We start from the raw sequence: 27,055 nt of genomic DNA, 5'->3' as shown, positions 1-27,055 counted from the left end.
TCTGAATTTAAGTTTTGTTTTGCTCAAGAATGAGATTACTAGGTAGTGGTGTAACTCAGTAGGAAACTGATGAACTGTCTTCTAAAGTGAATTTGCCATTTTCATTCCCATCATCAGAGGTCAAGTTGCTCTGCATCCTTGTCAGTACCTGGTACTGTCAGCTTTTATTTTCAAGTTTGAGTCATTCGACTTGGTGCACCATGGTATTTCATCATGGCTTACTTTTATTTTTAAAAGATTTTTCTCCTTTTTTTAAGTTAAAAATTTTAATTTAGATTCTATATTGGTTCAAACCATATTCATCAATCATAAAGCATTAAATAGAGTCTACATTTGATACTAACTTTGGGATATCATTTCCAAGAGAAGGATAAGCCATGCATGTTGTTTTCATTCCTCATTCATTCATTCAATGGCTGCTTGTTGAACACCTACTGTTTTTAGAAGATGTTGCTTATTTACTAGGCAATCGGAGGGTGGACAAAACAAAAATAATGACAAAGCAGAGAGCTTTGTTCTCATTCTGCCAAGGGAGGACCCACCACAATCAAATAAAATTTCCATATTTATATATGTTCTGTGAAAACTACTGTGACCACTGTGATGATAAAGCCAGAGAAAGAAATGAAAATGTAAGGGATACTGTTTGGGAAAATATTTTCTGGCCTCTGTGAGAGTGACATTGAGCAGAGATCTGAAAGAAATGAAGGGCCAGCCACACACCCACCTGAAGGAAGAGCATCTCAGCAGAGATCACCAGTAAAAACAGAGGCTCGAAGCAGAACTGCGTTTGTTGATGTTGAAGAGCAGCAGAGAATCCATCATGGCTGGTGCAGTGTGAATGGTTGGGAAAGGGATGAGAAAGGGCATTTTATCTTCCACTTCCATGACTAAGAGAGCCAGATATTCTTTAACATCATGAAGTACTCTAAGTTTTAATTTAAAAAATGTTTAATTATAATTTTTGGATATTTAGTCACTGGCTCAAGTAACGCTTAATTGTTTGCTTAAATTTTTATAATAGCTTAGAACTACTCCCACCAGATACACTGAACTAGAAGTCAGAAGATTTTGTGTCACTTTACACACTTAATTTTATGTTGATTTAATCTGTGCCTCAGGGAACTTTCTGAGAACTCTGTAATCTTTTATTTTCCATTCTGGGATAATATGTTTTCATTACCTCACAGGGAAACTCTTATGCTTTAGAAAGCACACTGAATTCCTAAGAAAAGACAAAGAAACAAACTGGAAATAAAATGACTGTGTGTAGGAAAAAAGCAGCACAGAACACTCAGTGGTTTAGTCTCAGTTTCTCAGAAGATTGAATGAAATATTAAGATAACATATTTCCTTTTGATGATGATTCTTCTGGCTGACTGCCTGCCATTTTGTGTATTTAGCTTCCTTTGACAAAAAGGGGAAACTGTTTTCAAAGTATGAATAATCATGTTGGCTGGATGTGAAACATTCTTTCATGACAAGGCTGACACCTAGCACAAAGTAGCAATCTTATAACTGATTGTTGTAAAAGTATTGGAAAATAATGGAGTTCTGTTAAGACCTTGGAACTAGCAATTTCTCCATTGTTAAGAAGTATCAATAACCTCAGATATGCAGATGACACCACCCTTATGGCAGAAAGTGAAGAGGAACTCAGAAGCCTCTTGATAAAAGTGAAAGAGGAGAGTGAAAAAGTTGGCTTAAAGCTCAACATTCAGAAAACTAAGATCATGGCATCTGGTTCCATCACTTCATGGAAATAGATGGGGAAACAGTGGAAGCAGTGTCAGACTTTATTTTCTTGGGCTCCAGAATCACCACAGATGGTGACTGCAGCCATGAAATTAAAAGATGCTTACTCCTTGGAAGGAAAGTTATGACCAACATAGACAGCATATTAAAAAGCAGACATTACTTTGCCAACAAAGGTCTGTTTGGTTAAGGCTATGGTTTTCCCAGTGGTCATGTATGGATGTGAGAGTTGGACTGTGAAGAAAGCTGAGCGTCGAAAAATTGATGCTTTTGAACTGTGGTGTTGGAGAAGACTCTTGCGAGTCCCTTGGACTGCAAGGAGATCCAACCAGTCCATCTAAAGGAGATCAGTCCTGGGTGTTCATTGGAAGGACTGATGCTGAAGTTGAAACTCTAATACTTTGGCCGCCTCATTCGAAGAGTTGACTCATTGGAAAAGACCCTGATGCTGGGAGGGATTGGGGGCAGGAGGAGAAGGGGACAACAGAGGATGAGATGGTTGGATGGCATCACCGACTCGATGGTCATGAGTTTGAGTAAACTCCGGGAGTTGGTGATGGATAGGGAGGCCTGGCGTGCTGCGATTCATGGGGTTGCGAAGAGTTGGATACGACTGAGCCACTGAACTGAACTGAACTGAACTGAACTGAAGAAGGAAAGAACCTCAATAGTACCAGATCAAAGGCATTGTTGGTTTGGAAGTTTGGGAAGGAAATGGTTGACAGTGGATCAGCAATTCTTTCTTGACTATGGAGCATAATGGGAGGGAATACTCCCAGAGAAGAAAGAAGGTGACACTCTCATATTTCATTATAAACATATTAACCTCCAGATAAACAGCACTTTTATAGCAGGAGAGTCCTTATCTATGGGATGCTTTTAGCAATATGTACCCGGTCTAACTAAGCTTGCCTCTGATAAACATGAAATACACTGATTTACACCAGCCTTCCCTGCTGGCTCAGTGATAAAGAATCTGCCTGCTAGTGTAGGAGACGTAGGTTCGATTCCTGGGTCAGAAAGATCCCCTGGAGAAGAAAATGGCAATGCACTCCAATATTCTTGCCTGGGAAATCCTATGGACAGAGGAGCCTGGCAGGCTACAGGCCATGGGGTTGCAAAAGAGTGGGACACGGCTTAACCACTAAGCAGCAACATCCACATGCTGATTTACAAGTATTTTCAACAAATGTCACAGGTTCAAGTATCTCTCTGAGTAGAAAATGCATGTTTCATGAACAAGAGGGCTCTCTCCTTTGAAGTTAATGTTCCCATCTATGTAATCTGGAGATTTTGTACATTATCTTGACCCAGAGTGTATCCTAATGCCTCAAGAAATGAACTAGGTGGGCAGTGTTAAATAGCTTCCTGTTTTTCTGAGCCACACAATTACTTGGATCCTGGAAGTTACATTGTATTTCCATGCAATCACAAGAATAGTATAGGAGTACAGAGGACAATTTAGGAGTATCAAGTCAGGCTGTTTACTGCTCCACACCACACAGATGTCAGCTCGCTGAAGAATGCTCTGAAAGCTGATCAGAGCTTTTTCCACATGAAAATGACAACCAAGTTTGAGTCTCAAGCATAAAATGCAAGAGTTACAGAGGCAGATATACTCAGTGAAAGCAATTATAGCATAATTTATCAATGGTCTGATTTAAATAGCAACAAATTAGGCATAAATGGAAGATAGCCAATTAACTGCTGTTTAGTTTTTGTTTAGGTGCCATGTAATGCTGTCATGCTGATAGGACCTGTGATGGAAATAGGATTTTTCATGTTAGGAGAAGCAAAATACAGGAAAAAGAAACACTTATAGGAAAATCTATAATGTACATCTATGTGCGCTGCGTGCTGAGTAGCTCCAATCATGTCTGATTTGCAACCCCAGGAACAGTAGCCCACCAGGCTCCTCTGTCCCTGGGGATTCTCCAGGCAAGAATACTGGATGGGGTTATCATGCCCTCCTCCAGGGAATCTTCCCAAGCCAGGGATCAAACCCAGGTCTCCCGCATTGCAGGCAGATTCTTTACCATCTGAGTCACCAGGGAATCTCATAATGTACATCTAGGTCTGCCACTGACTTTGGATGATTTTTGTGCAAAGTGTACATGGTGCAAATTTGCTACTCATCAAAGGGACAGCAGGTTTGGCCACGCAGCACTTGAGTATTGGTATGTGCATATGGCCTTTGGCAATTATAAGAAAGTGGCAATTCTCGTCTTGACTCTTCTCTTCTTTGCAAGATGCTGCTGGGAACAACTACCTTCTAAGATGTACGCAGAGGGACACATACTTTGCTAAGGGACACACCTGCTTCTTGGATGCTCTTCATCCTTGAGAGGAAGAGCCCTTTCAAGATGGGTGTCCTTCTCTAGACACAGATAAAAGCCTAGTAAATGCAGGTACACACAGCAGAGACTCAGTCTCAGGGATTCATGAACCAAAAGGCCCTTAAGGAGGACTGTTCAAGTTTATCTGAGTCATATTCTTCCTTCCCACTCTGCCACTGGCAGAACTGAAAAGTGAGCACTTTTATCAGAAAGGCAAGCCTAGCAGGATACAGGGAAAGTGAATCTTCTTAGGACTGGTGGGGAGCAGAATGTTTACTCCAGGCTACAAAGTCGAGAGGGATGCTTAGATGCAGGACTAAGGGGAAAGTGAGAAAAAGCAAAAGGCTAGTGATGGGGAGCAGGGATGCTAAGATATTTTAAATGTCTGAAGGGAAAAAAAGAGAGTTCTTAATGTCATATTAGATATTTAAAAAATAAAGACCTCTTCCATTTTTGAATAGAGATTTTGAATGGCTAAAATAAAGGTTTGGGGCAATTAAAATAATTCAGAGAAAAAAAGATCACTTGCCTGGTTTCAACAGCGCAACGTCACCTTCCATTCCACAAAATGTTCTAAGATATTTTGAGTTTCCAGAGCCCTACTTTTTGATTGAAAAAAAAGAAAGAAAAGGCACTGCAAAATCCTTCTAGGAGTTCTTCACACATAGTGGAGAGGATGCTCAAGGAATTGAACTGCAGAGAAGAGAAAAAGACTAGCATATTGGAGTCTCAAACACTCTATATAGCAGTTGTTGGCAGGAAGGAGAGGGTGTGGAATCCTGAATAGAAGTCCTGACTTTTGGAATAAGAAGCTGAATCGCACTTAGATTGCAAAGTGAGCCATAATTGATAGTTTTAAACAGTTTCCCACCTAAGATTACTGAACGGACGTTTGTCAAAGAATAAACTCACCATGTGGCACACCTCTCTAGTTCAGAGTAGATCAGGCTGCTTTAAACGCAAGAGAAGATGAATTATCATTTCAATTTGCTTTTGCTGAAGGCAGAGGAAATGAGTCCCTACCAGAACCTCATTATCTGTGCTCTGGCCTCAGAGCAACCTTGAAGCCTTTTAGACGTTAGAGTGGCTCAGGACAGATGGATATTTCCTTAGGCAGTCAGTGAAATGACCCCCAGAGGGAATTGTGTGGCTGGCTCTTCAGATGCAACTGGGCTAAATCTGAACCTGTGAACCCAATACCTTGTCTCCTAGCTCCTCTTCCCAATGACCTCAGTGACTCACCACTCATGAATGTCTTGGCTCCGACAGAGTTCATGGTTCTGTTCAACTCTCAATGTCGTGGAAGCCTATCAACCTTGACCTCTCATGTGTCTCATCCCAGAGCCTGCTTTTCCTTCCTTCCGCTTTCTGTACACAGTGTCTGCGTCTCTTCTCCCTGCTTTCCCATCCATATAAGCCACGCTTCTTCTGGCATCCTAGATTTCACTCTCATTTTTCTCTAAGGTATTGCCTTTAGAACTACTAGACCAACCATCTTCAAATACCACTTTTAGGAAGACATCTATTTCTTAAAAATCTCCCTGTTTCTTCAATGCCTCTGATTATTCCTGTAGAAGGGCGATGAAACAAGACACCTCACTGTTTGACAAAATTTGAAGAGGCCATTCTCTGCTATCAGAAGATGCACCTGAACATCGCTAACAGGTTGCTTGATCAGAAGAGTGTTTATAGATCTGTGAGTGGGTTACATCCCAGAGGGAAAGCCTTCAACAGAAAGGTGATTATGGCCCAGTTATTCTGGCCTTGTTTTAAATTTTATTTACTTAGTTATATATATTTTAAAAGCCCTTCCTTCCTTTAAGGAAACAGCTTCTACAAAGACAGACTATTACAGCTATTTTCCATCATGTACTTCCTGGAGTTACTACTGGGGCTTTTGGCCAAGAGCAATGCAATTCTGATCAATAAAAACATCTTTAGAGACAAGGATAGGATTCTGAAAAAGTCTTTCAATTTGTATGCTCGTGCATGAACATATTAATTGAATTGTTTTGTTAATGTCATCAAAAAGATATGGGCTGAGAGGAAATGTATATTACAGAGCAGGGTAAATCATCAAGGGACCTCCATTCTGTTCTTCCTCAGTTGTTATCTGTGCCACTGTTGACAGCAAATTTCAGTCAGTTTAAAAGAGGTCAGTCAAGCCAAAGCATGCTTTTGAAGCTTCAAAGAGATGATCAGATGTCATATTAAGATCAAATCTTGCCTCTGGGAACCTGAAGTGTTTTCAGTCTGATGCCTTTAACAAGTCCAACTCTAGGGTAGATTGAATTAACATGACATAAAAAGAGAAGGATATTTGAGGTGTGGATTTTTCTCCAAAATTCTTTTCATACATTTGGTTCTACTATGTCCTGAGTAGCAAATCTTCAGTCCGTGATGTAAAGCATGAATTGAAAATGTCCTGCTATTGTGGACATATGACATAGGCTATAATGCTTTCCAGGGGTTTTCCTGGTGGCTCAGATGGTAAAAAATCCAACTGCAATGCAGGAGACTCTGGTTTGATGCCTGGGTTGGGAAGATCCCCTGGAGAAAGGAATGGCTACCCACTCCAGTATTCTTGCCTGGAGAATTCCATGGACAAAGGAGCCTGGCAGGCCACAGTCCATGGGGTCATAAAGAGTCAGACACGACTGAGGGACTACACTTTAACTTCACTTTCATAATGCTTTAAAACTAGAGAAGAGTCCAACAGATAGTCAGCACAATGAAGGCACACTGCATCCAGATTAGTTTGTCAATTGTACTTAAACAAATTCTACCTTGTGGGCTTCTTTGGTGGGCTCAACGGTAAAGAGTCTACCTGCTAATGCAGGAAATGTGGGTTCGATCCCTGGGTAAGGAATATCCCTCGAAGAAATGGCAACACACACCAGTATTTTTGCTTGGGAAATCCCATGGAAAGTGAAGCCTGGTGGGCTACAGTCCATGGGGTCCAAAAAGAGTCAGACATGACTTAGCAACTAAACAACAGCAACAAAAGATTATTTATTTTTTGGTTAAAAAAGAAATTAATTTTTATTAAGCATGAACTATGTACTGAAGACTTACACAAAGTTTTTGGCACATAAATGTCACGTTGCTGTTGTTTAGTCACTAGGTCATGTCCAGCTCTTTGCAACCCCATGAACTGTGTGTAGCCTGTCAGGATCCTCTGTCCATGGGATTTTCCAGGTAAGAATACTGGAGTGAGTTGCCATTTCCTACCTCCAGAGGATCTACTTAACCCAGGAATCAGACCCTTGTCTCCTGCACTGGCAGGTGGAATCTTTACCACTGAGCAACCAGGGAAAGTGAAGTGGAAGTGGATGCTGCTCTGTCATCTCCGACTCTTTGCGACCCCATGGACTATAAAGTCCATGGAATTCTCCAGGCCAGAATACTGGAGTGGGTAGCCTTTCCCTTCTCCAGGGGATCTTCCCAACCCAGGGATAGAGAACTCAGGTCTCCCGCATTGCAGGCAGATTCTTTACCAGTTGAGCTACAAGGGAAGCCCAAACTCTTAGACTCATGATATAACTTAACTGACTCAGATGTCTTAAGGGTTGGTATGACATTTTTATAAGGCTTCCCAGCCCTTAAGACATTTGAGTCAGAGAAGTTATATCACTGGTCTAAGATCACACAGTAAAAGGAGAACACCTGAAATTTGACTCAGGACTTTGGATTCCAAGTTCAGCTTTGCTACACAGCTCTTTACTGCCGCCCTTTAGATAACAGATTTTGATTTATTATAAAGAGAAAATTAAGGACATTTTACTTAGTGTTTAATAGATAAAAAAGGATAATATTTATAATAGCTTATTTAAAGGAAAATCCATATGATTCAATTTAACAAAGGTGGTTGTATTTGTCTTGTAAGGAGGAATTATCCCTTAAGGGAAGGTAACATCAGGGACTGTCCAGGTGAGAAACAATTTTAAGAGACACCATGGAGGGCTCCAGTGTCCCCTCTTCACCAGCAGCTTTCTTTCTTTCTCTCATTCCCCCCCCCCCCCAGGCAGTACTTAGAATTTCATCATTTAAGTGCATTATATTGCATACCAATCCTAAAGGAAACCAACCTTGAATATCCATTGGAAGAACTGATGCTGAAGTTGAAGCTGCAATACTTTGGCCACCGGATGGAAAGAGCTGACTCACTGGAAAAGACCCAGATGCTGGGAAAGATTGAGGGCAGGAGAAGTGGGCAACAGAGGATGAGATGGTTGGATGCCATCACCAACTTAATAGACATGAGTCTGAGCAAACTTCCAGAGACAGTGAAGGACAGGGAAGCCTGGTGTGCTGCAGTCCATGGGATCACAAAGAGTTGGACACACTTAGCAACTGAACAACAACAACACTGCATACATTAAAACTTCCCCTGGGTCTGGTGGTGTTCAGTCACTCATTCATGTCTGACTCTTTTCGACCCAATGGGTTGTAGCACACCAGGCTTCTCTGTCCTTCATCATCTCCTGGAGCTTGCTCAAACTCATGTTCATTGAGTCCATGATGTCATCCAACCATCTCATCCTCTGATGTCCCCTTCTCCTCCTGTCTTCAATGTTTTTTCACCTCAGGGTCTTTTCTAATGCGTCGGCTCTTCACATCAGGTGGCCAAAGTGTTGGAGCTTCAGCTTCAGTACTAGAACTTCCAGTGAACAGTCAGGGTTGATTTCCTTTAGGATTGATTGGTTTGATCTCCTTATAGTCCAGAGGACTCTTAAGAGTCATTTCCAACAAAACAGTTCAAAAGCATCAATTCTTCGGTGCTCAGCTTTCTTTATAGTTCAACTCTCACATCCATACATGACTACTGGAAAAACCATAGTTTTGACTAGATGGGCCTTTGTGGGAAAAGTAATGTCTCTGCTTTTTAATACACTGTCTAGATTTGTCATAGCTTTTCTTCCAAGGAGCAAGCATCTTTTAATTTCATGGCTGCAATCACCATCTGCAGTGATTTTGGAGACCAAAAAAAAAAAAAAAAAAGTCTGTCACTGTTTCCATTGTTTCCCCATCTATTTGCCATGAAGTATGGGACCAGAAGCCGTGATCTTCGTTTTTTCAATGTTGAGCTTTAAGCCAACTTTTTCACTCTTCTCTTTCACCTTCATCAAGAGGCTCTCTAGTTCCTCTTCACTTTCTGCCATTAGAATGGTATCATCTGGATATCTGAGGTTGTTGAAATTTCTCCTGGAGGTCTTGATTCCAGCTTTTGCTACATCCAGCCCAGTATTTTGCATGATGCACTCTGCATGTAAGTTAAATAAGCAGGGTGACAATATACAGGCTTGATGTACTCCTTTCCCAATTTGGAACCAATCTGTTGTTCCATGTTCAGTTCTAACTGTTGCTTCTTGACCTGCACAGAGATTTCTCAGGAAGGGGGAAAGATGGCCTAGTATTCCCATCTCTTTAAGAATTTTTCACAGTCTATTGTGATCCACACAGTCAAAGGCTTTAGCATAGTCAGTGAAACAGAATTAGATGGGTCTTGGTGCTCATTAAATTAGGGTGACATCAAAGTTAGCTTAAATCGCAACTTGGATAGATTGATGCTTTGTTAGGAATAGAATTCTGAAATCATGTCCAGGCTCTATAGACTCAGTTGCCAATGTCAGTTGAGGGAGGTGATAATCATACTAGTTCAGCAGTAGCAGTAGTTAAGTAAAAACAGAATTTATTTGTTACAACAACATTAAGATGTGTAGTTACTAACACCGCAGTGTGAGTTTATCTGATAACTTTCATAACTCTTAGAGGAAGGGGAGAAAGAAGAGAAAGGATAATTCTGAAGCTAGAGCTGGGATAATCATATGACACTGTGCATACCAGGGAATTTTTGAGAGCAAAAGGTGATTCTATCAAAATGCCAGGACAGTATATGTTAGCTGTGATTGCATGGTACGGTAATCTTAGCTCTGGGGAAAGACAGTCCCTGTCAAATAAACACATATATTAAGGAGTTAAATAAGAAGTGGTCCTTTAAATAAGACCACTAAATTCTTTTTCCTAATGGTATGGCCTTTTCACAGCTATGGCGACCAGTGACATATTTCCTTAACAACAAGAAACTAAAGCAACTGCACCTGGAAAGGATTCCAAAAATCTTAGAGACTCACTGTCAAGCGTACAGCATATGGAATACATTTGGTCAATTTGCAATTTTTCAGAGGCTGATTATCCAACGAATGCATTATCTTTTGGACCCTTGTTTTATTTCTTCTACCGGTTAATTCAACAATATGTCAGTTCTGATAAGAAGGTTTGATGGAGAAGAAGATGAAGCTATTACATAAAATGAGTTTGGGGAATTACCAATAGATTTCAGTTACCCATGTTACTCTTACTGAAGGCTGATTCATTGTGAAGAGTAGAGATTTACCTGGACAGTCTTGCTGTTTCTAAGACAGAACTGTCCTGACTCTTTTTGTAATTATTGTACAGAACATATATGTGCAATTGTGAACATACAGATCCTTACTTCCCCAATCCTGTGACCTGTGATTAATGCAATGAAAAAATAATCATGATCACTTAAATCAACTTGCAGTAACATATAAACATAAAATAAAGGAATTAAGTTTCAATATTCATGTCTTTTATTGTGAGGCCATGATCTTGATACAAAGAAGAAGAAATACTGGTGAGTTACTTTTTGGAAGGCAAGATAAACAATTAGAGTCCACATGGTGGACTTATATGCCTATGCCATATAAGGCTACTAAATTGTCTTAAAATGCAATGTTTAGGTTAGCTTAAGAACGAAAGGAATGTACCGTGAATATTAGAAAAACATTGCCATACACAAAAGTGTTGGCTTCTCCCACATTAATTTGGCTTCTCCTTCCTAAATTTAGTTGGATAATCTCTTCACTTATTCAAATCTTAATCACACTTCAAAGTCTAAATTAACATCCACTTCTCTTTTTGAAGGTTGTTGTCCATTACAAATTCAGTGTCTTTCTGTGTTCTCAGCTATAAATACCCATAATGCTCATTTGTCACCTGACTTATACTATCTTGATATGTCACTGCAGAGTTATATCATTCAACTTATTATTTACTGTTTGACTTTTCACATCAGAAACCAGTAGAATCTCCCAAACCAGACTGTAAATTATTTTAGAGTGGGGGTCATTTGTGACCTATCCTTGTATCTTTCTGTGTGTGTGTGTGTGTGTGTGTGTGTGTGTGTGTGCACGTGCATGCATGCATGTGTTATTCACTCAGTCCTGTCCCACTCTTTGTGACCCTATGGACTGTAGCCTGCCAGGATCCTCTGTCCATGGGATTCTCCAGGAAAGAATACTGGCGTGGGTTGCCATTCCCTTCTCCAGGGGATCTTCCCAACCCAGGGACTGAACCCAGATCTCCTGCATTGCAGGCAGATTCTTTACCATTTGAGCCACCAGAGAAGCCCCTATCTTTCCTTAGGAGCTAACAACATTTTAAATGCATTTAGGTTGGATTGTATGAAATTACCCATATGTGATCATTTTTGATATATGATCAATAAAAAAGTGAATTTTATATGGTTAAACCTAATAACAGTTGTTCTAGAAATAATTGTGGAATGAGAATTATATTCAAGATTTTAAAATCATATATATATATGCATATATAATAGATAATTTAGAATAGATCATTGAATTTGTTTTACTTTTTCTAGAAGCTATTCAGTCCCAAAGGCTTTATTATTAATTCATTAGCTTCTAGACATGATTTTTTAAAAAATGAATATGACTATTTTCTAAGGAAATAAGCATAATTGAAATAACAGATCATAAAGTACTGACTCTCTTAGCATGGTAGTGCTAATATTGAATTTTTCTGACACTGTTTACCAGTTGATAAAACCATTCTTTAGACTAATATTAGTTACAGGTAATCTTTATTGTTGAATATATGTAGTATCCCAGGTGCTGTTCTAAGCATTTCCTATTGATACACTCATTGAAGAACCTGCATCTCAACCCTGTGAAATGGGTAATGATATATTTTTTCAGATGAGCAAATGGAGGCATGAAGAGGTAATTTGCTCAAAATCACACAACTAGTAATCATAGAACTGGGTGTCAAATTCAGGCAGTCTGGCTTCAATCCTTCTTTTAAATGCCACTGGAATTCTAACCAATAGAAATAGAGTTATTCAAAAATTAGAATAAATTAAAAATAATTTAGCCTTATGAAAGATATAGCAGCTGGTGATGACTTTATAATTTAGAGTTACAGAGTTGAATAGACCATATTTAGGGCTTGAAACCTGCAGCTTTGGTTCTTTCACAAAAAACTCAAAACCAGTTTGCGTTACAGGGCCTCAGTTTTCCGCATTAAAATCTGGAATTTATAGTTTTGAATCCTCTTCAAGACTTTTATAAGAGGAGAGAAAATAGGATTATGTAACATGTGTATCTTAATTAATCAGGTGCATTTATTTTCATATTTAGTTATGAATATATGCATGAAGTATTTTTTTAAGATTATGTTTAATGCTAGTTTTTTTTTGTAATCAATGTATGTTCTCTATTGAAGATATTTGTTTTCTTTGGTACTTGAAAACTATACAAAATCCAGCAGACGAATGGATAAGGAAGCTGTGGTACATATACACCATGGAATATTACTCAGCCATTAAAAAGAATTCACTTGAATCAGTTCTAATGAGATGAATGAAACTGGAGCCCATTATACAGAGTGAAGTAAGCCAGAAAGATAAAGACCAATACAGTATACTAATGCGTATATATGGAATTTAGAAAGATGGTAACGATAACCTTATATGCAAAACAGAAAAACAGACACAGATGTACAGAACAGACTTTTAGACTCTGTGGGAGAAGGCGAGGGTGGGATGTTTTGAGAGAACAGCATCGAAACATGTATATTATCAAGGGTGAAACAGATCACCAGTCCAGGTTGGATGTATGAGACAAGTGCTTGGGGCTGGTGCACTGGGAAGACCCAGAGTGACGGGGTGGGGAGGGAGGTGGGAGGAGGGGATTGGGATGGGAAATACATGTAACTCCATGGCTGATTCATGTCAATGTATGGCAAAAACCACTACAATATTGTAAAGTAATTAGCCTCCGACTAATAAAAATAAATGGAAAAAAAAGAAAAGAATAAGAAAAAAAAAACTATACAAAATCACAGAGAATACTGCTGATTCACTCAGAACAGTAATCAATAGATTGAAATATATATGCATATATAATGTACATTATGTTATCATAATTAAATATACATATAAAACATGATCAGTAAAATGATTTGTCTTAATGTATAACTATAAGCATTCTTTATAATTGAACTTTTTTTTTAACGATAAATGAAATAATCCAGTATGATTTTTCTGTTTTCAAGAAAAGAAGTACACTTTCCTCTGGAATGCAGCATCAAATAATGACAAATGCATTAAATAGGTAAGTAAGCACTTGGCTTTAAATTTCTGGGCCTGAAATTGGGCTGGCTTGAAAAATGGGACAGTTAAGTTAGATGACTTTATGTTGTTCAAATGTCAACTTTCTGCAAGTGTCTGAAAGCAAGATTTGTTTATCAGTTCTAAAATCTATACTCTAGTAAATGCAATTCTGTTCCTAATAAAATAACCAAGCATACCCTTCCCTTTAAGAAAACAGCTAAAGGAAAATAGCCATGACTGTATTTTTCTTAGATATAGACTTAGGAGCTTACTATAATAAGTTGAATCATTCAAAACCTGTAAAGATTCTTCTGTAAGGAGATCCAAGAAGTCCTTATCCATGCTTAAGATTAGGAAGAGCTACTAGAAAAGGTCGGAGGTGTGGTGTATGACTGGAGGCTTAGAACTTTTAAATCAGACCTTTCTGAAATGCTTTAGTTTTCTGATCATTTCCATGAATTACATGTTTAATGTCATCAGGGGGTTATCCCCATGAGCAAACTGTGCGTGATTTTGTTGTGTGGTTTTACTGCTGTTTCTGCCTTAGAAGAAGTGCTTGAAAACTCAAACCAGTGTTCAATCAGCTCAATCAGTTCAGAGAGAGCGGTGTTAGAGGCAGCGTTACCTTCTTACACGCAGTGATGGAGCCGCCCAGGCTACTTCCCAAGCTGGCGCTGGCGCTGCCCTGCTGCGTTTCCGGAACCTCGTACATCAGGGGTGACTCCAAGCTGCTGTTTGTTCCCCAAAACACAAAAGAGAACACATTCTGTGAGTCATCTGCATATTTGGAAAGAAAGAAGCACAATGTGCTTTATGCAAAATCATCTTTTCAGATTGCGCTGGACACTGCAAACCTGCTGACATTGATGTTTGTTTCCTTGCTGGTTTCACTTTTCTATTTGGTTGGGACGACTATGACCTATTCCATTCTGAATATAAAATTGTGACCCATTGCCTTCCAAGGTCTGTGGATGGACACATCTGCATGATTTCTAGCAGAGTTGACACATTTTCTTAAGCAAGCAGTTTTAAAACCCAAGTAATATTCTTTCCATTGTCACATTATTTCTACTCAGACACAATGAATACATAAAAAATACTCATATTATTTTTTCAAATGAGAGGAAAACAATTTTAATTGGGAAGCAGTGTGGTACCATGAAAAGAATATGAGCTTTAGGAAACACAGGTCATCTCTTTATCATCCCTGTGACTGGAGACAGTATCTTAGCTTTCTTGTTTCCAAAATTCTAGACTTATATCCTCTTCCCCTATTCCTGTCAAATCTTGGTGGGCTTGACTATATACAGGGGTATATAAATATTTTAAAAGATCTGAAATTGCTTATACAGGCTCAAGACATGATAAAAATCAAAATTATTTTTAGAAAATAGTTTTAGAATATTGAAGGTAACAGCTACCCACTCCAGTATTCTGACCTGGAGAATTCCATGGACTGTATAGGCCATGGGATTGCAAAGAGTCAGGCATGACTAAGTGATTTACTGAGCTGAGCTGAGAAATATTAAGATTCAGAGGGCTCCTTGTATATTTAAATTAGGCTGAATAATTTTCTTCTGAAAATATGCAAATCTAGATTTTTAAAAAGTATACTGATATCTCAAGTCTACATATTTTATTTTTGTGGTTGTTGACCACATAGAATATGTGACATAGAACATTCATTAAAACATATTTTTTGAAATATTGTCTAATGACTCTTTATGTAATTATCAGCCCAACATATAGAATTTTTTTCTTCAGATTAAGAAGCACCAAACAGAAAATCCGTTAAATAAACACTGTGTTTCTAAATAACCTATGAGCCTCATGCTTGAGGTTCTGAATTAGTCAATTTTCAGTGCACTGTGATTAGCCATAAGTCAAATATTGCATGCATGTAGTCCATTTGTATTTTTGTTAATAACTACTATGAATAACATTCTTTTTTTTTTACATGACTGCAGATGGTGCTCTGTAACAGATCAGAAATTTGGGTAAAAATTTTATAAAATAATTCAAGTAAAATCTGTTTTATTTTAAACTTTATGTATTGTTTTCTGAGTAACTGCCACCTTGAGGAATAGAATGAAACGGCAGCATCCATATTATTTTTGATAAACTAGGGAGAGATTAGGAAAGGAAGGATGAAAGGAAGAAAGGAAGGAAGGGATGGAGGAAGAAAAGAAAAAGGAAGAAGGAGGGGGAGGGATCAGGAAACAGAGGGAGAAGGGAACTGACTCTAGATCCTGGTTCTAACGCCTTAGCCAAGACACTGCCTAGCTTTTCAAGGCCTGTCTCTTTTTTGTTTATGAATGAAATGCTTGGAGTGAAGTCTATGGTCCCTGCTAGCTCTGGACCTCACTTTCAAAATACCATTGAGGGTCTGAGCTTTCAGCCCTGTTTTTACAGGCTTCTTGCAATGTAGGGCCTATACGCTACTTACTGTCAGTAAGTGATTCTCCCTCAAACTCAGCTCTAGGCCTTCTGAACGCTTTCTCGGCCACAGGAGAGTTTGACTTTTATACCAAACAGATTAGCATTGTGAGATTCTAAATCATTTACACATGGAAGACAGGATCACCGACCAAGGTAACTATGGTCTGTAACAACTTGGCCCATGACTCAAAAGAAATTGTGTTATTATTCTTACTAGGAGCTAGTCAGAGCTCTATGTGCAGGAGTTCAGGGAGATAGGCTGAAGAGTCTACATGGCTGCCTGCCCTGTTTCTGCTATGTCCTTTAGGCATCTCTGGTGAACTGAAGGATCACTTCCATCTGGGCCACCAAAGGATTTAAGTCCAGTGTTGGGACATTCCCCATGTCTCGCTGCAGGGTTAGTGATCCTGAGAGCGGTAGGTAGGAAGGCTGAGAAACGAGATGGACACAAACCTGATTAAAACAGAGTAGAACCAGAGCTTCAGCAATCAGTATCTCTGTAAAGGTGGATCACATCTAACTTAGGGAAAACTGGAGGGAACCTAGGCCAGAGTAAAAGATCATCCATGGAAGCTCCTTGTTTTCCTGTAAAGCACATTGTACAAGTAGCCCCGTTGCTCAGCCGTGTCTGACTCTTTGGGACCCTATGGACTGTAGCCTGCCATGAATTCCTCTGTCCATGGAATTCTCCAAGCAAGAATACTGGAGTGGATACCCATTCTTTTCTCCAGGGGATCTTCCCTACCCAGGGATTGAACCTGGGTCTCCCCCCACTGCAGGCAGATTCCTTACCATCGGAGACACCAGGGAGAGTAGCCACAGTACTATAGTGATTATTATACACATAAAAATTTAACTGCTGAGTTAGTCTAGGAGAAAAAAGAAATGCCAAGTCACCAGATCACCAGATGGTCAATACCGAAATCAAACTGATTATATTCTTTGTAGCCATAGATGGAGAAGCTCTATACAGTCAGCAAAAACAAGACTGGGAGCTGACTGTGGCTCAGACCATGAACTCCTTATTGCAAAATTCAGACTTAAATTGAAGAAAGTAGCAAAAACCACTAGACCCCATTCACCTATGACCTAAATTAAATTCCTTATGATTATACAGTTCAGTTCAATTCTGCTCAGTCATGTCCAACACTTTGTGACCCCATCGATCACAGCACATCAGGCCTCCCTGTCCATCGCCATCTCCCAGAGCTTGCTCAACTCATGTCCTTTGAGTCAGTGATGCCATCCAACCATGTCATCCTCTGTCGTCCCCTTCTCCTCTCACCTTCAATCTTTCCCAGCATCAGGGTCTTTTCCAATGAGTCAGTTCTTCGAATCAAGTGGCCAAAATATTGGAGTTCCAGCTTCAACATCAGTCCTTCCAATGAATATTCAGGACTGATTTCCTTTAGGATTGACTGGTTGGATCTCCTTGCAGTCCAAGGGACTCTCAAGAGTCTTCTCCAACACCACAGTTCAAAAGCATCAATTCTTCGGCACTCAGCATTCTTTATAGTCCAACTCTCACATCCTCTCACTACTGGAAAAACCATAGCTTTAACTAGACAGACCTTTGTTGGCAAAGTAATGTCTCTGCTTTTTAATACGCTGTCTAGGTTGGTCATAGCTTTTCTTCTGAGGAGCAAGCATCTTTTAATTTCACGGCTGCAGTCACCATCTGCAGTGATTTTGGAGTCCCCCAAAATAAAGTCTCTTACTGTTTCCACTGTTTCCTACGATTATACAGTGGAAGTGACAAATAGATTCAAACGATTAGATCTGATAGACAGAGTGCCTGAGAACTTTGGACAGAAGTTCATGACATTGTACAGGAGGCAGTGATAAAGACCATCCCCAAGAAAAGAAATGCAAAAGCAAAATGGTTGTCTGAGGAGGCCTTACAAATAACTGAGAAAAGAAGAGAAACTAAAGGCAAAGGAGAAAAGGAAAGATATACCCATTTGAATGCAGAGTTTCAAAGAAAAGCAAGGAGAGATAAGAAAGCGTTCCTCAGTGATCAGTGCAAAGAAAGAAGAAAACAATAGAATGGGAAAGACTAGAGCTCTCTTCAAGAAAATTAGAGATACCAAGAGAACATTTCATATAAAAATGGGCACAATAAAGGACAGAAATGGTATAGACCTCTAAGTGGACCAACAATTAGAACTGGACATTTCTGCTCCTTGGAAGAAAAGCTATGACCAACCTAGACAGCATGTTAAAAAGCAGAGACATTACTCAACCAACAAAGGTCTGTTTAGTCAAAGCTATGTTTTCTTCAGTACTAATGTATGGATGTGAGAGCTGGACTATAAAGAAAGCTGAGTGCCGAACTGATGCTTTTGAACTGTGTTGTTAGGGAAGACTCTTGAGAGTCCCCTGGACTGCAAGGAGATCCAACCAGTCCATCTTAAAAGAGATCAGTCCTGAACATTCTTGAAAGGACTGATGTTGAAGCTGGAGCTCCAATACTTTGGCCACCTCATGCGAAGAGCTGACTCACTGGAAAAGACCCTGATATTGGGAAAGATTGAAGGCAGGAGGAGAAGGGGACGACAGAAGATGAGATGGTTGGATGGCATCACCAACCCGATGGACATGAGTTGAGCAAGCTCTGGGAGTTGGTGATGGACAGGGAGGCCTGGTGTGTTGCAGTCCATGGGGTCGCAAAGAGTCGGACATGACTGAGCGACTTAACTGAACTGACTGACCCACATGTATCCTGGTATGAAAATCTGCCTTTAAGATGATAGTGAGATTGAGATCCTAGTCAGAAATGAAGGTGAAGAAGGGGATTTGAGAGTGTTGCTTGCCTGCAGGGCTCACTCCATTTGTTTTAAGGCATTAACAAGTATAGCATTAACAAAATAAAAAATGTGTCCTCAAAGCATCTCTGCTCTCCCGAAACACATTATGAATCAATTTAATAATGCCTATATCTAAAATATATCTAGAGAGGCACATCTTTTAAATCACGTGACATGAATGTAAGTTTCCAGTAGGGGACTACAACCCAGCTCAATCTATTTCCATGCCTTTGGGAAGGAGATGGAATTTTCAGAGTATCTGCAAAAATGTTTTCTCTCTAGAAGCAGAACATTTGCTGCTACAGGATGAGACAGCGCTGGCAAGAACATGGAACTCATGCATTTATTAAAAATGAGCACAAATTGACATTAAAAGAACTGCTGTCAAGATATAGCACAGACTTATAACTTGCTCTTAATGGGGAAGGATGTAAATACTTCCTGGGACATTTTTGTTTGATTTTGACAAGTGCCGACAGTATTTATTAAGCACATCCTTTCCGTCTGGTTTCACACTGAAAATGCTAAATGCATTTCAGTGAGGAGGAAGATCAAGGTAGGAAGGAAGGCACCAAGGCAGAATTTAAAGTAGTGACTTTAAAAGTATTATAGGAGGAGAAGTAGACACCTTTGTAGAACAATGTCGTATATCAGTGAGATCCTGAGTTGCCACCACACTGCAATCAATGATTCATGCAATGTGAATAAGTAGGTCAACCATTAGTAGTGAAAATAGCTTAAGGAATATTCAGTGATTTCACCAGAGAATGAAGTGACCCACTACTGGAAATTGAGTGATTTTTATGTTGCTATTTGAAGTTCAGTCTATGTACCAGCAGCACTCTTGGAAGCTTGTTGATACCCAGGATCTCATGACCTGCCCTAGAGCTACTGGATGAGATCTGCATTTTGACACTAAACTCATGGGATTCACATTCTCATTAAAGCTTGAGAAGCATTTATCTAAGGTCTTAAGTTAAATATGTATTCTTTTTGCCCTTGAGCCTTTGCACATGATATTACTTCTTTTAGAAACGTACAGACGAACCTATCTTCAGGGCAGGAATAGGAATGTATTTGCAGACACAGGGAACAGACACACGGAGATGGGGTAGCAGGTATGAGTGAACTGGGAGATTGGGATTCACATATATGCACTGCCATATGTGAAAGTGATAGCCTGTGGGAAGCTGCTGGATAGCGCATGGAGCTCAGTTTGGTGCTCTGTGATGACCTAGATGGATGGGATGGAGGTGGGGTGGGAGGGAGGTCCAACAGGGAGGGGACTGTTGTTGTTAGGTCACCCAATCGTGTCTGACTCTCTGCAACTCCAAGAACTGCAGCACGCAAGGCCTCCCTGTCCCTCACTATCTCCCAGAGTTTGCCCAAGTTCATGTTCATTGCATCGGTGATGCTGTCCAGTCATCTCATTCTCTGATGCCCTCTTCTCCTCTGCCCTCAATCTTTCCCAGCATCAGGGACTTTTCCAATAAGTCATCTGTTCGCATCAGATGACCAAAATACTGGAGCTTTCGTATCAGTTCTTCTAGTGAATATCAGGGTTGATCTCCCTTAAACTTGACCAGTTTGATCTCCTTGTCATCCAAGGGGCTTTCAGGGTCTTCTCCAGCACCACAACTCGAAGGCATCAATTACTTGGTGTTCTGCCTTTTTCATGGTCCAGCTCTCACAACTGTATATGACCACTGGGAAGACCATATTCTTGACTATCTGGACCTTTGTTGGCAGAGTAATGTCTCTGCTTTTCAACACATTGCACTGTCTAGGTTTGTCATCGCTTTCCTGCCAAGAAGCAATCGTCTTCTAATTTCATGGCTGCAGTCACCGTCCAGAGTCATTTTGGAGCCCAAGAAGAGGAAATCTGTCACTACTTCCACCTTTTCCCCTTCTATTTGCCATGTAGTATTGGGGGCAGATGCTATGATCTTAGTTTTTTTTTAATATTTAGTCTTAAGTCTGCTTTTTCACTGGGATATATGTGCACATATAAATGCTGCATTTCATTGTACAGCAGAAACTTACACAAGAGTGTAAAGCAACTATTCCCCATTTAAAAAAAAACACCCTTCCTGTACCCACCCCCACCCCAACCCGCCCCCCTGCTTCCTCCAGGATAATTTCTACTCTATCCTTTGAGTCTCCATTTATAAATCACCTCTTGCATCTCTTTCTTTCCCCCTCTCTGCTAAGGTGACTGATCCTCTCCAACCTCCAATGGCCAATGCATGCACATGCATACACACACACACACACACACACACACACACACACACACCTTCACCTTTCCTCCACCCTCATCTTCCAAATCTCAACTCAACCCAAGAAATGAGATAGATACTCTCCTTGTGAGTTCCAATAGCGGTTGTCCTATGACAGCACTTGTCAAAATGATATATAATTGCATAATGTTTGTCTGTCTCCCTGTTTAGGCTATAAATAGTACTTTCACTCTTAGGGATCCCTTACCACCTAGGGCAGCACTAGGCAGTGATGGACGCTCAATTAGTATTTATCAATGTTGTCTTTCCTTATCTTTCTGAGTATCTTGGTTGACCTCAAAAGATTAGGCACTGGAGAGTGTTTGAATTCAATGCTAAATTCCCTGCAGTGGTGACAGATGGTGAGATAAGCCACATCTGAAAAGATAATTTAAAGAATTTCCCAGGATAATTCTAACAAAAAAGGGATCCTGCTGCTGCTGTTGCTGAAGTCAAGTAAACACAGTGAAAGTTAGACAATTTGAAGATTCTAAGAGCTAAGGTTTATTCTTAGTTTCTCCCCCACATAAAGTATGATCTTAGTAAAATATGGTAATTGGTTTGATTGTCTCAATCCTATTAGGGGTATCTATTCTTGGGCCTTCTACTAAGTCCTTTAATCTCAACACCAGACGAAAAATAAAAGCTCCTATCTATCAGAAGGGACTTGGAGCAAGGAATCAAGTGCCCCTTGTTAAAACCAGTTTAACAACATGCCACAGCCTAGAATTTAGAGGATTTTAAAATACACATTTGTGTGGTTCAAAATGAAAGTTTGCTAAAGTGAATGTCCTTATTTTACCCTTATCTAAAGGGACTAATTTGTTAGATGAAGAAAAGGGGTTTGGGTCAGTCTTTCTAAAACTGATATGGAAAACTGAAAACCCAAAGCAATCTTGAGAAAGAACAAAGCTAGAGGCATCATACTCACTGATTTCAAACTATATTACAAACCTATAAAACAGTGTGATCTTAGCATAAAAAACAGAGATTACTGGAACCGAATACAGCAACAGAAATAAATGTACTCATATAGGGTCAATGAATTTATGACAAAGGAGCCAAGACTATACAATGTAGAAAAGGCAGTCTCTTCAGTAAATGGTCTTGAAAAATGGAACAGCCACATGAAAAGTATGAAAAAGTATGAAACTGGACCCCTACCTTATGCTGTGCTGTGCTTAGCCTCTCAGTCATGCCTAACTCTTTGAGATCCCATGGGCTGTAGCTCACAGGCTCCTCTGTCCATGGGGATTCTCCAGACAAGAATACTGGAGTGGGTTGCCATGCCCTCCTCCAGGGGATCTTCCCAACCCAGGTATCAAACCCAGGCCTTCTGCATTGCAGGTGGATTCTTTACCAGCTGGGCCATCAGGGAAGCCCATGAATATCGGAGTGGGTTGCCTATCCCTTCACCAGGGGATCTTCCAGACCCAGGAATCAAACCAGGTCTCCTGCATTGCAGGCAGATTCTTCACCAGCTGAGCTAGGAGGGAAGCCCCCCCACTACTTTATATCATACACATAAATTAACTTGAAATAGAGTAAAGACTTGAAAATAAGATCTGAAATCATAACACTCCTAGAAGAAAATAAAGGCACTAAGCTCATAGATGATTTTTTAAAATCTGACACCAAAAATGAAAGCAAAAAAGCAAAAATAAAAAGATTCTGCACAGCAAAGGAAACCATCAACAGAATGAAAATGCAACCTACTGGAAGGGAGAAAATATTTGCAAATCATATATTCAATAAGGGGCTAATATCCAAAATATTCAAAGAACTCATCAAGTTCAATTGCAAGAAACTGAACAGCTCAGTTTAAAAAGTAAGCAGAAGATCAGAATACAGATGGCCAATGAAAAGATGCACTACATCATTAATCACCAAGGACATGCAAATCTAAATAACAGAGATATCACTTCATACCTGTTAGAATGACTAACAGACAAAATACCAAGTATTGGAGAGGACATGGAGAAAAAGGAACACCTGTACACTGTTGGTGAGATGTAAACTGATGCAGTCACTTGTGGAAAACAGTATGTGATTTCCTCAAAAAATTAAAAATAAAACTACCATATGATCCTGCAGTTCCACCTTTGGGCATTTTTCCAAAACAGAACAAAAGCACTCATTTGAAAAGATATATGCACCCCATGTTCATTGCAGCATTATTTACAATAGCCAACACATCCTAAGTTCCTCCATCAATGGATGGATGAACAAACACACAAGCATGCACACACACATGCACACAGGAACTGGAATATTAATCAGCCATAAAAACAAATGAAATCTTGGCATTTGCGAATGACATGGATGGACCTTGAGGGCATTATGCTAAGTGAAATAAGTCAGACAAAGAAAGAAAAATACTATTTGTACAATCTCTCTTATATGTGGAATCAAAAACATACATGTATATATGTGTATTTATCTATATATATCATCTGCATCTATAAAAAAAGGGACAGGTTGGTGGAAGAAATGGGTGAATGCTTTTTGCTTTGTTCTTTAATAATCACATGATGTGTACATTTCTTGATCTTCTTACCAATCTATTGACAAATACTCCCTCCTTGGTCAAGCTTTAGTCAAGTTCATTACACTGTTCATGGATCAGAAATCTCGGCTTTGTGACACTGTCAATGCTGCTAATGAAACCCTAAGGCCTGATTTCCCAAGTGGCTCAGGGGTAAAGAATCCACCTGCCAATGCAGGAGGCATAGGAGACGTGGGTTTGATCTCTGGGTCAGGAAGACTCCCTGGAGGAGGAAATGGCAACCCATTCCAGCATTCTTGCCTGGAAAATTCCACGGACAGAGGAGCCTGGCAGACTACAGTCCATGGGGTCTCAGAGTCGGACATGACCGAGCACAAGCACAAATGGGGATTGTTAGTTGCTCAGTCGTGTCTGACTCTCTGTAATTCCACGGACTGTAGTCTGCCAGGCTCCTCTGTCCATGGGATTCTCCAGGCAAGAATGCTGGGGTGGGTTGCCATTCCGCTCTCCAGGGGAACTTCCCAAACCAGGGATCGAACCCGGGTCTCCTTCATTGTAAGCAGATTCTTTACCATCTGAGCTGAAAGAGTCGGACATGACTGAGCATAAGCACAAATCAGCTATACTCTAATTCAACATTGATTATTTAAAAAATACACATTATAGAATTATTACCTCATGTAGGCTATAACTTGTAAACACCAGTGGCTGGTCTTTTTTTTGTTTACTTTCAGTATTAAATTATATTGAACACTGATCAATGAAGACTTTTTCATTCAGGCAACCCTTAAATCTATCAGACATTTCCAGTGAAATTTCCAATGAAATTTCCAATTCAGAAATTTCCAATGAAATGTCTGATAGCCCATCATAAGTAGATATTATGCACAATAACTATATTATAATAGAAAAGGTAAACAATAAGCTGCTTACTATAATACAAGGACTGTACTGTAGAACAGACGGTATTGATGATTATATACATAATATAAAAGCATTTATTGAATGGTAGTCTGTGTGTCAGATGCTGTGCTTTGAAAATTCATATACTATCTCTGAGTAAATAGATGACAGCAAGTAATGGCCTCAGGAATTTCATCACTAACATAGGGGTTTATTTTTTTTACCTTAAAACTCAGTTTCACAATCTCAGCATTCACCAACACCCCAAGATTTAACCTTGAAAATATAACTCCTTGTTCAGAAAAGAGGATCAAGCCAAAGAACAATACAGTTTAGCTTTTTCTCCCTTTTTGTTAACAAGGGCTATGGGAAACTTTTGAAAACATATGTTCTACAAATGGTGTATGAAAAATATTATTTTAATGTCAGACAAAAGGTACCTATCACTGCTAAGTTAGAGTTGCATGAATATGCACTTATATATGAAGGCCATTAGATGATTACTATTGACATACTTATCCCAAAGTTCTTTATTTCTTAAAAAAGGTTCAGGTGATATTTGTTTGGATGGTCAAAACACATCACGTATGTCGTCACTGCATTCTGCTGCATCTAGATTTTAGTTCAGATACATTAGTAATATATGGTATAGTATCCACCTCCATTCCCAACTAATTTCTGTTCTTCCACCAAACCACCTGGGCAAGAGCTTCGTTCTGTTATACAATCTTCTCTATGTTGCTTCTAAACATATTGCTGTCATCTAATGCATAGCAGATGCTTAATGTATATGGACTATTTTACACTGTCTTTTAATTATACCCCTTTTATAGATCAGGAGTTGGAGGTTAACATAATCCAAGTTTATATCCCTGGTAAATAACTGCTCTGTGATTTGCTCTGCTTTTCTTATCTCTACATCATGCTATTTTCCATTGTAACGTCTAATTTTCCCTCTAATCCTTGGCGTCCATGACCATGTCCTCTAAATGAGCCCCAATGTAGCCAAATCCTAGTACTTTGGTATTTGAGGACATCTAGGTTCAAGTTTCTACTTTAGTACTTATTAGCTGGGTGAAATTGGACATGTGACTTAAACCTCTCTAAGCATTCATTTCCTCATCTGTGACATGCAGATTATAATAGAAGCTGTGTCATGGAACTGTTCTGGCGGTTAAATGGGGTTATTGTCTTGTAAAGCAGTAGCATAATGCTGGCACAGAGAAAGCACTAGATATTAAATTGAGAAATGATGCCATGTTAAGCTCCATAAATTGACTTATTCTTAAGATTCTCCTTATCAGATTTTAAGTATATATTGATAACAAATTAAACAGAATGTGTGCAGATCTTTTGAATAAAGGCATAAACATTGAATATTTGCGATTTTCTTGTTTTCTTTTAATTTTTATTGGAGTATAGTTGCTTTACGGCATTGTGTTAGTTTCTGTACAGTGAAGTGAATCAGCTACTCATATACACATATCCCCTCTTTTCAGGATTTCCTTCCCATTTAGGTCACCACAGAACATTGAGCAGAGTTCCCTGTGCCATGCACTAAGTTCTCATCAGTTGTCTATTTTATCCACAGTAGTGTGTAATGTCAATTCCAATCTTCCAATTCATCCCAAACTCCCCTTTTCCTCCTTGGTGTCCATACATTTCTTTTTTACATCTGTGTCTCTATTTCTGCCTTGAAAATTGGTGCATCTGTATCACTGTTCTAGATTCCACATACATGTGTTAAAACCCAGAGGCGGTCATACAGAGAGAAATAATTCAAAAAGAGAAATAAATACTTGCTATAGTGACATTTCTCTTTTCTGTTCTCAGACCTGGGTTTCTAAAATATATACATACTTATGCTGTCTCTTGACTATCACTATGAGATCGTAAAATAAAGAACAATGAACTGTTTTTAAATCCAAGAAAACATAGAATTCATTCAGAGGCTAAAGCTGTACAAATATATGGCCTGTTCAGACACACAGTCTTTTATTTGTCAACAGGGGGAAATATTCAAGCTTACAGAGGACTAATCTGACTTCAGTGAAAATTTGAACTGAAAGTGTCCCTTGAGGAAAGAGGAAAGGGTAAATTAACAATAACACAATAATAGTGAGAGACTTTAATACTCCACCCATACCTATGGATGGATCACCCAAACAGAAAATTAACAAGGAAACACAAACTTTAAATGACACAATGGACCAGCTAGACCTAATTGATATCTATAGGACATTTCACCCCAAAACAATCAATTTCACCTTTTTCTCAAGTGCACACAGAACCTTCTCCAGAAGAGGAAAGAGGTATTGCTATTTTAATTGAAAAAAAATAATGAATACTTTAATAAATACACAATAATTACTCTTTTCTACAGTGGAACTATATGTAACTTTGTTCTGTATTTTCTAAATCCCCTATACATGTTTTATCATGTTTTAATAATTTAAAAGACAAAAAAGAATTATTTTTCTAAGACATTTTATGGATATTTTCCTCTGTTTCTGTTTGCCTTCTTCATTTGTTTGGCAAACCCTTTTTTTCTGAGACACTGGGAGTTAATGCTTCTGTGAAGCCTTTGCTTCATC

General features: G+C 39.3%; 1 protein-coding gene across 1 annotated transcript in view; it reads right to left on the bottom strand.

Annotated features, from left to right (window-relative positions):
- Positions 1 to 27,055, bottom strand: part of SPHKAP (SPHK1 interactor, AKAP domain containing) — a 186,441-nt gene that overhangs the window by 125,496 nt on the left and 33,890 nt on the right. Inside the window, exon 2 of the mRNA XM_065928912.1 lies at positions 14,153 to 14,304. Within this exon, the coding sequence (XP_065784984.1) occupies positions 14,153 to 14,304 (152 nt within the window). The remainder of the gene's footprint in view (positions 1 to 14,152; positions 14,305 to 27,055) is intronic.

This window comes from Muntiacus reevesi, chromosome 3 (assembly GCF_963930625.1).
Source record: "Muntiacus reevesi chromosome 3, mMunRee1.1, whole genome shotgun sequence".
Classification (NCBI taxonomy): domain Eukaryota; kingdom Metazoa; phylum Chordata; class Mammalia; order Artiodactyla; family Cervidae; genus Muntiacus; species Muntiacus reevesi.
Note: the sequence above shows the minus strand (reverse complement) of the source record. Positions and strands in the feature narration are given on the sequence as shown.